Source organism: Camellia sinensis, chromosome 7, assembly GCF_055761805.1.
Source record: "Camellia sinensis isolate YWXY chromosome 7, ASM5576180v1, whole genome shotgun sequence".
NCBI classification, from domain to species: Eukaryota; Viridiplantae; Streptophyta; class Magnoliopsida; order Ericales; family Theaceae; genus Camellia; species Camellia sinensis.
The window spans coordinates 126848949-126861943 of record NC_138967.1 but is presented as its reverse complement, the minus strand read 5'-3'; the positions used below and the strand labels follow the sequence as shown (position 1 = coordinate 126861943).

The following is a 12995-nucleotide window of genomic DNA, read 5'->3' as shown; positions in this document are numbered from 1 at the left end:
TTCTAGGAATGAAAATTACAAAAATATCGAAAGGATATGTCTTAACTCAATCTCAATAGGTTGAGAAACACTTGTTGATATTAGTCTTTATTTATCAAAGAATACATGTAAAGGCATATCACAACTAGAATACTCTCGTATAATCAGAAGCTAATGTACCTAATGAATTGCACTAGATTGGACATAGCCTATGCAGTGAGCAAGTTAAGTAGGTACATAGGTAATCTAGGGAAAGATCATTGGAAAACAATAATAAAGATACTTGGATATCTAAGACATACTTGAAATTATGACCAATATTATACCAAATATTCAGTTATACTCGAGGGGTACAACGACAAAAATTGGATATCAGATACTCAAAATCCACAAGTGGATATGTCTTTACCTAGAAAGGTGTTGTAGTCCTTTGAAAATCCTCCAAGCAGACATGCATAACAAGGTCTACAATGGAATCTAAATTTATAACGTTAAAACATGAGAAGAAGTAGAATGGTTTCGCAATTTTCGAGAAGATATTCCAATGTGGCCTAAGCTTGTGCCACCTATATGCATTCACTATGACAGCGAAACAGAAATAGGACGAGCACATAGCCATATGTATAATGGTAAGTCTCGACACATCTGTCGATAACATAATACCGTTCGGAATTTGCACTCATATGGAATAATATTCATAGAAAATATAAGGTCTGGTAGGAAATCAATCATAATCAGGATTGGTGAGACACAAAATAGTAAACAAGAAAGATAAATGAATTAAACAAATCACACATACACACAAAGAACACAATGATTTACATGATTCACCGGAGAATAAGGCTACTGTTATGGTTTTTACTATGATCAGAAAACAATACAACTCTCTTATACAAAAGAGGCATCTCCTTCATCTATTTATAAGTATAAAATTAGGGCAATATGGAATCAATAGGAAATTACCAAAGTAGCCAAGAAATTACCCCCTTGCACCTCCTTCCCTTCGAGGGAGGCCCCTAACCCCATTGGACTCAGGGCCTAGTGAACAGTACTTATCAGGATTTATAGACCTAACAAGGTCAAGAGAGAACATTGTGGATTCGTTGACTAAAGGGATAGCTAGAGAGCAAGTGTACAATTTATTGAGGGGAATGGTATTAAAGTCTGCTAATTAAAAGTCGCCATAATGGTAACCCAACATAGCTGACTGGAGATCCTAAAATCTAGGTTCAAAGGGAAAATCAAATTATAAATGACTTCCTGTATCATTAAGGAGATTCTCTCATGTTCATTTTTATGATAAGAAGAGTTAAACATGCAAAGTTAGTAGGATAAGCTTTTCTTTTAATGATTACTTATGTATTGCACATCCAAGTGGAATATAGTAGGATACTCTTATTAAGAAGTCACTTATTTGAGTATGAACTGGGTTGGTTCAATAAGAATTGAGAAGGCTAAATTCTCTAGAGCACTCATGAATTACCAAGTGTTGTTCAAAGCCAAAATGAACACAATTGTGAGAAACAAACTATGTTTGGAGATACTCTGTGTCTAGTCTATTGTCATGGCTTACACCAACAGCTGAACAATTCAAGGCATCACATCCACTAAGTAGCCAGCAAGTTCGATAGGCTTTCACTAGGGAAAGTTCAAAGCTAAAAGGTACCTATCTCAATGTAGCGTATTTTCTTTATGTATCCACTTTATTTGCATGTTGTTGCATGTTCTTTGAGTAAAATATAGATGGGTCCCAGTTACTATTTTGTAGGTTTGAGTGGTGATGTGTTTTATGCCTTTTGGTGATTAATGTCATGCAATTGGTTCGAAAAAACCATTTACAAGTGAATTGGAAATCAACTCCAAAGCGAGCTTCGTGGAAATGGAGTTTTGATGGGTTTTCTACACATTGGTGATATAGGCTTGTGCCACATAGGAAAGACATGGAAACTTATATGTGTATATAAGATTCAACTTTGAGATTTGGGTTTTGACCCTTAGGGCATGTAAGTTTTGTAAGGAGGAGAGTTATGGACAAAGTGGGCTTGGATCCAAATTACCAAACACACATGTGCACACCAAATCGAGCTGTGCCGAGCACAGATATGGGTGTGTGGTGCAGGTTGTGGGCTTATGGGTCAGGTTGATCTATATTATATTTTTTGGACAAAAAAATTGAATTTTTTCAAAATTTTTTGCGTAAATTTCAAATTTGTTTGTGCCAAAATTTGAATTCAAATTTGAATTTTGAATTTTTCAATCGTCTTGCTTTTGAACGGCTACATTTTCTTGTCATGTCTTTTTGGCCAACTCTGAACATCCACTAAGGCACCTTGGGGGCTATAAATAGCTTTCCCATTCTAGCAATCCATTCCATTCCATTTTCGAATTTCTCCTTCTTTTCTTCTTTACTCTCTTTTGCTTCTACATATTTTGCAAGTTAGAGATTTGGAACTTCTCTTAGAAAGAGAGAGTTATAACACTGGGTATGATTCGTCGGGCTTGAAGTTGTAGTATTGCAACTTTGAGTATAATCGTTGCATCTTGGGAAGTAGAACCAATAAAACTCAAAGCACCCGAGCGGGAGCGAAATCTGCTTTACGTAGATTGTGTCCAACATAAGTCTCAACTTATTGTTCCTACAATTTGCAAGGGTGTTGTATGATTTATTTTCTAGATTTTTTTAATAAAATTTCTTTTATATGTTTATGTATTTATTTCATACAATTTGTTTTTTTGGGGGGCATCAACTCAAAATTCAACTAACAATATCAAAAGCTACAATTGAAACAAGAGAGACTGGGGCCTCTTCAAGCCAAACACCTTAAGAGCAGAATCTACAGCTTTCCTAGCTAAACAGTGTGCAACCTTATTACCAGCCTAGGAATATGAGAGACTACAAACTTTCGAAACCGGCCACTTATAAAGCATGGATACTTTGAAAAATATGTCGACCCGTAGCGGGTATGTACCGGCGTATGATGCATCGTATGATATTTCTGCATACGTACCGCGTACACGAAACATGTATCCAAATTTTTTCTACTTAATTTTTGGCGTACTAAGACGTTTTTGCTATATATCCAAGCTGTACCATACCTTAGTTGAAATAATATTTTATTTTACTACAGAGATGAAACTCCTTTCACTAGACTTCTTTTTTATTTTTATTTTTATACTTAGTATGATTTTAAAACTATGGTTTGTAAGTTATTTAATATATTGACATTTAATTTTGATTTATACCTTTACTTTTGGCATTAAATGTTAATTGTAAGTTGGATCTTAACAAATTAAACTATTTAATTAATTTTTACATTACTCTAAATTAAAAATAAATATTTTTTTACAAGCTTATACCAAGTTGTAGCCATAGCCGTACTTGTAACCTACTTTTTTTGGATTTTACCGTATTGATGTGCCTGTTTCGTACTAGTACCAATATTCGTACCTGTATCCGTGCTTCATAACCGGCCACACGTTGATTGCACTTCCTCTAAGATATTGATTGCTTGAACAATGCATAGGGAATCCCCTTGAAGATGGATGTCCCTAATTCTCAACTTAATGAGCGAATCTCATACAATTTTTTGCTCACACATTTACACAGAGAGTTGCTAGGTTCTAACACTTGGTAAGAACTAGTTAACACCAATTGTCTTGTTTAGACTCGAATTCAAATTGCAACTGTTATATCCGATGACATAGCTTCAAATTTGATAGCTTGGGCCTCTTTGTTCCCCCCACTCAGGAAAAATAGTGCCTGGCAGTGCCAATTTGGGTACAAAAATTCCTCCGGTCAAATGCTTCCTTTGTAACGTCTAATGAAGGGAGGCTGTTTAATTTAGTATTGCTTCTTGTCCGGCCCGTACTGAAGTTTAATTTTTCATGTAAATGAGAGTGCGATCAGAGTGAAGAGCTGAACGCTGGTAATTTTTCTCTAGGGTCAGATTTTAATTAGAACCTGAATTGGTGATGCATGTTGCAATACTAGAGCTAGATCGGCCTTTATGAATGCCTTTCAGTATGTTGTAGTACTCTTTGAAAAACATTTCCAGCTTTGTTTTCAGGCTTGTCAATTAGTACTAAAGCCTATGACACTATTGCAAAGCCTACTCTAGAAGGCCTTAACTCTCACAAATCATTTTATGTGCCCCCACAAGTCCGATGTGGGTGCAAACTTCTAAATACCAAATCAAAAGTCATCCTACACGTGTAATGTCTTTTGACATATTGGGACTTGCCAAAAACTACTTTATCCAATAGACAGGAGAACAAATCAAAAGTCATCCTACACGTGTAATGTATAAACTAATGATTTATACTGAAAATAAATCAAAATATTATGGTTTAAATTAACAAAATTAAAAAAATTAAAATTTATTTTGTTACAAAGTTAAAACTTTAGGTTTATTTATTTTTAATTTTCCTTTAATTTTTTTTTTATATAAATGTTATGTTCAGTGAATATTACAACAAAATGAATAGTTTACCCAAAATGAACCCACCGAAGTGTGAAATCACCTCTCCAGTTGTATTCATCCAATCCCATTATTCTTAGGTAGTATGTGGAAATATATTACCAAATGCTTCCACTTATGTTTTTGGCTCAAATTAGATTGCGGGCTTATCTCATTAGTTTTTGCTGTTGCAGACAAATAGATTTTTAGCAAGTTTATTCTAGATTCATGTTTTTATGAATTTAATTCGCAAATATTCTGAGATTGTGTTTGGATAATAAATTTAGATAGGAATTTAAAAAGAAAATAGAAAAAAGATAAGTGAAATATAAATGAAATATATGTTAATTTTTTTCAATATTTTTTTTTCTTTCCAAATTACTATTCAAATCTATAATCCAAACACAACGTAAGGACCTGTTTGGATATAAATGAATTTTAAACCAGAGATTTGACCTTAATCATTCAAGAACAATGACTCAAATTTAAATATAATAATTTATTAATGAATTTCACGATTGAGTTAAGTATTTAAATCTTGATGGATTTTAAATCATCATATAAAACTAGTAATTCAAATCAGAAGGTCATTGGTGAGCACCCAATAATTTTCTATTGAAATTATGCTAAGGATTCTATTTCTGAATTTATGTTCTTTCTCAACTTATCTTCTTTCTTTCTATATATTTAACCACTAATCCCTTGATTTAAAATATACAATTATCCAATTTGATCGTAAAGTTGTGTTTGAATAACAAATTTGAAAAAGAACTTATATACAAAAAAAAAAGAAAAAAAAAAGAAAAAAAATCATATTCCATTCACATTTTCTTTACCTTCTCTTTTCTTTTTCAAATTCCTAACCAAATCTATAAATCAAACACATCGTTAATAAAAAATAAGTTTTGTCGACTTTAAATCTTTAATTTTCATTTTATTCTTAGACATAAAAATACATGTTCTACAAGTATAATATTTTCTCAACCCCAAGGGGTTGGTCTAGTGAGTGCTACTTGGGGTCTATGAGTAGTGTGCTCCGTTTAGGTCTCACGTTAAATTTTTTTAGGAGCAATCTGCTCCTCGGGACTACGCTTGCAGGCTCTCCCTGATCCACATAGAGAGAGTGCTTTGCGTGAGTCTCGAGATTGGTCAAAAAAAATAATAATAAATAAAATACAATATTTTCTCGCTTTCACATTTGTATTAATATTTTTTTTCACTTTGTACTTCAATTTAGTGGCACATATCATTTTTCTGTTAAAGTATTTTACAGCAACCACATTGATTAAAAACAATAGTTTAAGTACTAAATTGAATGCAAAAGTATTGTAGATGCAGAGTGTAATTTATATCATTTTTCTTTTTCTTCTCTCTTAATTGCAGATAAAGGCAGCTTCTATCTTCTCAAATTTGAATCTCAGGCCTGATGGTTGACATATTAACTTTCGAAGTTGAAAGATAAGAAACTTGACATTTACCACAAGTCTTGACTAGTTTCTGTTGCAATATTTACGTTGTTTCTATTGTTAGCATTAGCATTTGCTTTGAACCTCTCGTTTCTACCATATCCTTCTACATCCCCCCCCCCCCCCCCCCCCCCCCCCCAAAACCAAAAAAAAAAAAAAAAAATCACAAAGAGATAAGAAAAAGAGTGAATTGAAAATGTGTAGTCCCCAAACCATACTGGATAAGATTGTAGAAAAAATTGTTGATACAGTGATCCAATCGGTGGTGTGTCATATCCGTTTTGTTACTTGCTACAAAGGAAACCTGGAGAAGTTGGATGCTGAAAAGAAGAACCTGGAAGATCAGTGGCAAAAAGTCAATGAAGAAGTTGATAAATACAAGACCCTTGGTGAAGACATTGAGGCTAATGTTTCAAACTGGCAAACAGAGGCGGACAAGATGATAAGAGAAGTTGAAGAATTTGTAAACCACAAAACCAATAAGGAAAGCATGCAATGCTTTAAATTTTCATGTCCCGACTACATCTCACGCTACAAATTGAGCAAGCAAGCAGAAAGGAAGATTGGTGATATCAAGAATCTCACTCAAAAGGGAAAGTTTGACAAAGTTTCACGCCCTAAGCCACCTCCTCCGGAACTTTTATTATCATCCAGTGCGGAGCTTGTGAGTATGGATTATATGAGTTTCGATTCAAGAGAATCTGTTTTCAACAAGATCATGGATGCGTTAAAAGATCTCAATGCTTGTAAGATTGGGGTACATGGACCAGGAGGGGTAGGTAAGACGAAAATGGTTGAAGAGGTCAGCAAACAAGTGAAAAAAGATGGACTTTTTGATGAAGTTGTGATGGCAGTTGTCTCTCAGGATGCAAATGTGAGCAAAATCCAAATGCAGTTGGTTGGGGGTTTGAATCCAAAACCCGATGTAGTGACAATTACTGATGACAATGACAGAGCAAAAAAATTGTGGCAGCGATTGGACAATGGGAAGAAAAATCTAATAATATTGGATGATATTTGGCATGAACTAAACTTGACCACAATAGGTATTCCTATTAAAGATAGGAACAAAATTGTGATAACGTCTCGAAATCGAGATGTGTGGAAAAATATGGAAATGGATACAGAATTTCAGATCAAAGTACTATCAGAGACAGAAGCATGGGCCCTATTCAAGAAGAAGGTAGGAAATTCTGTTGATTCCCCTGAACTACATGATATAGCAAAAGAGGTGTGTAAAGAGTGTCAAGGTTTGCCGGTTGCTATACTTATTGTTGGAGGTGCATTAAAAGATAAGGAGAAGTATGTTTGGAAAAACGCACTTGAGAAGCTGAAAAGTCTATGCTAAAGAAAATTGAGGGAATTGACCCAAAGTTGTATAACTCCTTGAAGTTGAGCTATGATCAATTATCCATGGATGCAAAATCATGCTTCTTGCTCTGTTGTATGTTTCCTGAAGATGCCGAGATTCCAATAGATGAATTGGTGAGACATTGCACGGCGAGGAGGTTGCTTGCTGAAAAGCAGGATACACTTGAAACAGTAAGAGATGCAGTACGTACAGTAGTCGATACACTCAAAACTCGTTCTTTGTTGTTAGATGACACAAATAAAAACGTTGTAAAAATGCATGATGTCATTCGAGATGTTGCTGTTTCAGTTGCTGATGATGACAAGGCAATTCTTGTAAAACATGGTGTCCATGAGTGGCCGGAAAAAGGTACGTATGAATCTTACTTGGCAATCTCGTTAAGGTCCAAAACTATTCATGAGGTTCCAAATAAATTGGGAAGTCCACAACTCCACACCTTATTGTTGGATTGTATCAATCCCACCTTATTGTTGGAATATCCCTCGGTTATTATTCCAGACATGTTTTTCGATGGGATGGAGAAACTTACAGTTTTAGAATTGAATGGAGTACGTATGTTGCAACTCCCACCATCACTTGCAAATTTGGTTAACCTTCGGATGTTATGTCTAAATAAATGCCAGTTGAAAGACATAACTATAGTCAAGGATCTAAAGAACAACCTTGAAATACTTAGTCTTCGGGGTTCTGATATCAAGGCCTTACCATCAGAGATTGGACAATTGACTCAACTTCGGTTGTTAGATTTGAGAGATTGTAACGAACTCTCAAAGATTTCACAAGGTGTCATATCCAATTTGTCTCGCCTGGAAGAATTGTACATTTTAGATAATCCTATGCCACGGAAGGTATATAATCTTATGCCATGGAAGGCAGGCAACAAGGAAAGAAGCAAAGTGAATCTTGATGAGTTGAGGAAGTTGACGCAATTAACCACTTTACATATACACATACCAAATGCCATGTTACTGCCTAAAGACATCTTTGAAAACTTGACCAGATTTATAATATCAATGGGTGAAAGGTTTCATTATTCTGAATATCAGTCATCAGTAAGGATGTTTAAACTTGTAGGCGTTCCCTTAAGGGATGAGTTTAATGTTTTGTTGAAGAGAGCTGAAGTGCTTCATTTGGAAAAAGTGGAAGGTTCACAGAAGGTGTATCACGGACTACATCCATCAGGGTCCTTCAATAAATTAACTGAATTAACAATTAAAGATTGTAAGTTGAAATATCTCTTCTCCCCATCATGCGTAAGAGGACTTCTGCAAATTCAACAACTAGTAATAACAGATTGTGAGGTCATGGAAGGAATTGTTGGAAATGAAGGAGAAAAAAATGAAGAGGCAGTCACAAGTGAGGCAATTAATTTTAGTCAATTGAAATATATGGAGTTGAGAAGTCTACCCAGCCTCGTAAGCTTCTACCTCAAAATGGAGAAGACGACGACCGCTAAGGAAAATTCATCTACCCAAGCACACTCTCTCTTTAATGAAAAGGTATGTTTCGTCAATAACTTTTTTATGCGCTTTCAATCCTTTATAGCTAATTATTTGAAAATGTTTTATGTGTTAGGTAATATAGTAATATAGTGAGTCTTATACCCTCAAACTTTTATGTGATTTGGTATGCCCCTGCCACATAAGACTTTTCATTCACTATTTTATTTATTTATTTATTTCTTTTTTTAATTTCTTTCTTTTTTCTGGGAAAGAAGAGTCAAAGTTAAGGTCTCTTAAATAAAATCCAAATTACTTGGGGTAATACACACCTTGAAAGGGATGTATGGTATGCATACATAGTTATGCCGTTTTTTTTTTTATTTAGTTATGATTAATTTTCTTCTTTAGTTATCATATTATTTTAGTTGTGATTCATGAGATCTTTAGTTATATCTCATATATTATTCAGTTATATTTTTTTTTTTAATTATGACACAAAAGTATGGAGTTATATCATTTTATTGTTTAGTTATAAAGTGCATATGGTACACACCTTTTGAAGGGTGTGTACCATAGTCTTTCCAAATTATTCGTCCAAAAAAATATCACCAAAGCTCTTGTCACCAAATTATACATAAGAAATGTGTCAATCTTGATTAACATGAGAACCCTCTTAGTAAAGTAAGGCAATGTTTGGCATGTATCTAAGTTAATGTGATTAGCTCCATGTAAAATATCACATGAGATAATATTCAAGTATGGTCATTCTAATGGTAGTCATTTAATGTATGTGGCTCATTTGGTAAGCTTTGTAGGCATCCAAATATTAGCCAATTAAAAATTATCACGTGTTATAAAGATTTAAAAAATATGACATAATTATTGTCAAATCAAATATTATCACGTGTCTAATTGGTCTAAAATCAAGATTATACAGTTGTCAAATCAAATTTTACAATATGTTAAAATAATGTAGTTTCAAGTAAACAAGTTTCTGCTAATCAAATTAAGCCACTTGTCACATTGGGTAGTTAAGTCGATAAAATTATGACACATTATTAAAGTGATATTTTGAAATTGATCTTCATACAAATAGAGAGATAAATATTAATAAAATAATATTTTAGTACTTATCGCTAAATAATTATGGATAATAAGCCTAAGGGGTTGGCTTAGTTAAAGACTTGAGAATAAGATCCAAGGTTTCGAATTTGAGTCACTATAAGGGGTCACTGGAGGTCTATTCGATGTTTAACTTCAGGACATTAGTTGAGGTACTCGCAAATTGATCTAGACACCCAATTATCAAAAAATAATAATAGTAATAATTAAGGAAATTTATCAAAAAATTAAACTCCATCAAGACTCCTTTTTACCAACGGTTAATAACTGTGATCTCTGAAATTTTTTTACACACAATTCTATACACAAATCAAGTAGAAAGAAAGATTCATCGGATTGAAGCCAGAAAGTCCAGAAGAACTTTCCTCGCATAAGCATTTGATTTCAAGGAAGTTGTTCGTGTCGAAGCTCATCTCAATCACACTCCAAGCTTAGAGATTCAAGTCAAAGTTTTTTTTGTGAATCTCTATAAAATTATTGTATTCTCCTACTAAATTGGAAAAGGTTTTGCAATTTGATTTGGAAACTTTCCTTATTTTTATCACATTTTTCTTTCATGATTTGATAGCTTTGTATTTAATTAATTTGTGGATTTTAAGGCATAATTTGAAATAACTAAAACTTTTCTCTCTTTTTTTTTTTTTTTTTTTTTTTTTTTTTTTTTTTTTTTTTTGAAATCGTCAAAAAAATAAAAAATAAAAAAATTAGAAGTTCTATGTTCACCACTGTTTTCCCTCATTTTGCACTTTCAATCTGCCGAACCCATCAATTTTGAGAAAGGGTGAATTTATAGTGGGTTGAAATTTTCTTAATATGTTCAATTGATGATTTTCTTTCAAAACAATCAAACCAACTCGTAAACAACACCTATTGCACAATAAGGACAAAAGGTTGCACTAATGCCACAAAAAGTTTTATTACATCCAATCTATTATAGTTTCCTTTACATGAAACAGAATCATTAATTGTTATGGAACCAACAATTTAAGTTTTGGCATTATTTGGAACATAGTAAAATCAATTTATTCGACCTAAATGATTGACTAATTATGACTAACATCAATTTATTGGGCTATATTTTATTGCTTGTTATATTGCTGGCCTTGGATTCTAATGTTTAACAATTATATTACGAATATTGCAGGTCACGTTTCCCGCCTTGGAGGAATTGTATATTTGTGGACTACCAAAGTTGACAGAGATATGGGATAGAAAATTACTTCCATTAGAGTCCTTTAAAGAATTGAAAGAGGTGACCATTAGGATATGTGAGAAATTGGTGAATGTCGGCTCGTCCAATATGCCCCGACAATTACCGAAACTTGAAACACTTGATGTTTAGGGATGTCAAGAGCTGAAAGTAGTAGTATTGGAGAATGGGGAAGAAGAAGAAAAAGCAGAAAACAACACTGGTACCATATCATTCCCTCACCTAACGAGAATGGATTTTGTGAATTTGCAGAGCCTTAAAAGCTTTTGCACCTCTAGATCTGAAACACAATCTCTCTTCACTAGCCAGGTATGAATGTTTTCATCTTTTTTTGTTGCACATGACTTGTAAAACCAGAAACATATATGTATATATATGTATATGTATATGTATGCATCTTTGTATGTATTTTACTTAGATTAGGCTTCCCTCTTGTTCATAATGTAGATTCAAATATGTAGTTTGGGCCTGTGGGCTCACCAGGAGTCTTATTTCAATTATTCAGACTGTGCATTTTTTAGGATTTTTGGTTTATATCATTTGCAAAAAAATTAAATCAATTCGATAATTTTAACCTTTTGAATTTATCGTGTTTGTCATTATACAAATGGATGGTTTTTTTTTTTTGAACATAAAATAGTAAAATTCAATGTAACGCCCTCAAAATAAGACACGATCATCCATTCATAAATTCCATAAGACAATAGAAATATTACATACCACATTTATCTGAGTATTCTTTTCAAAAAAGTTACATGTTAACAACAAAATGATTGCCCTACAGGCTTACAACCTTCCAAGTCAACACTTGGTTACAACAAAAGAGGGTTAGAAGCCCTTTACAATTAAAGCCCTCGGCTTGGAAGGAAAACATATAAACATAAAATGAAACAACAAAAATAGAAACTTCTGCCCCAAAACCTCACAAGCTATGTCCTTGGAGGTGGCATGTCACTTGTACCTGAAAATGGTATCCCAAGTAGGGTGAGCCAAAGCCCAGTAGAGATATGCTAAACCAAATATGAGAAATAACTAAAACATTAGCATTCGATAAATGGTTAACGCTTATAAGCCAATTTACACCCTTTACCAAAACCACCAACAAGTACATCCATATTTCAAATCCATCTCTATTCATTTACCCAAGTTAATTCATAACTATGGGTCATTATTCACTCAAATAATTCAAAATGAGACTATAACTCATATTATCAACATTTCAATTATTAACAATTCGAAATGAGACTACAACTCATATAGACAACACTTCAATTCATCAACAATTCAAAATGAGACTACAACTCATATTATCAACACTTCAATCATCAACATCATTTAGATGTATATAAGGTTTCGGGACTTTCACCTTGGACACTCCGGCCAACTTAATTATCAATGGAGTCCATCCCCTATCTCCTCCCAAACAGTGGAGTACATCCCCTATCTCCTCTCACACAATGGAGTACACCCCCTTTCTTCTTCCAAACAAAGATACGTATGCAATGTATTTAAACACGTTATCATTTACAATGATCATTCATACCACATATTCTATGTGTTAATCTAACCGTCATATTCAAAGACATAACCCAATTGATTAGTTTCAATTTACCTAATCATCATGCAGTTCTACAACAATCATCACTATCCTCCACCGATAACCCAAAACAGTTATATCTAGATAGATAAACAAATCTATCAAATAGATAAATTATTACATTTTTCGTAGGTGAGCGATTTATTAACCAAACTATGCCATTTCATCACAATCTTCTCCAATTTCATGATTCTCCATTGAATTCCATATTTCCATAATAATTTTGTCAATTATACTATTGGTTCAGCAAATCCCAATTAGGGCATTTTCCCCATTTTCTCAAATATTGCTCCCAATGCCAAATTTCATCAATCATACACAATAACCTCATTTTAGGGACCACACATACA

The 12995-nt window shown here is 33.5% G+C and overlaps 2 protein-coding genes across 4 annotated transcripts in view; both read left to right on the top strand.

Annotated features, from left to right (window-relative positions):
• The window catches only part of LOC114272602 (disease resistance protein At4g27190), a 63215-nt gene that overhangs the window by 31358 nt on the left and 18862 nt on the right, over positions 1 to 12995 (top strand). For all 3 annotated transcript variants that reach the window (XM_082879339.1, XM_082879340.1, XM_082879341.1), the window contains exons 2-3: positions 5820 to 8773; positions 10983 to 11357. In XM_082879339.1, coding sequence (XP_082735465.1) covers positions 7244 to 8773; positions 10983 to 11180 — 1728 coding nt within the window. In that variant the 5' untranslated portion in view covers positions 5820 to 7243 and the 3' untranslated portion in view covers positions 11181 to 11357. The remainder of the gene's footprint in view (positions 1 to 5819; positions 8774 to 10982; positions 11358 to 12995) is intronic.
• On the top strand, positions 6099 to 7191 carry LOC114316342 (putative disease resistance protein At1g61310). Its single transcript, XM_082881084.1, has 2 exons — positions 6099 to 7133; positions 7183 to 7191. Exons 1-2 carry the CDS (start codon positions 6099 to 6101, stop codon positions 7189 to 7191), a joined length of 1044 nt encoding a protein of 347 aa, XP_082737210.1.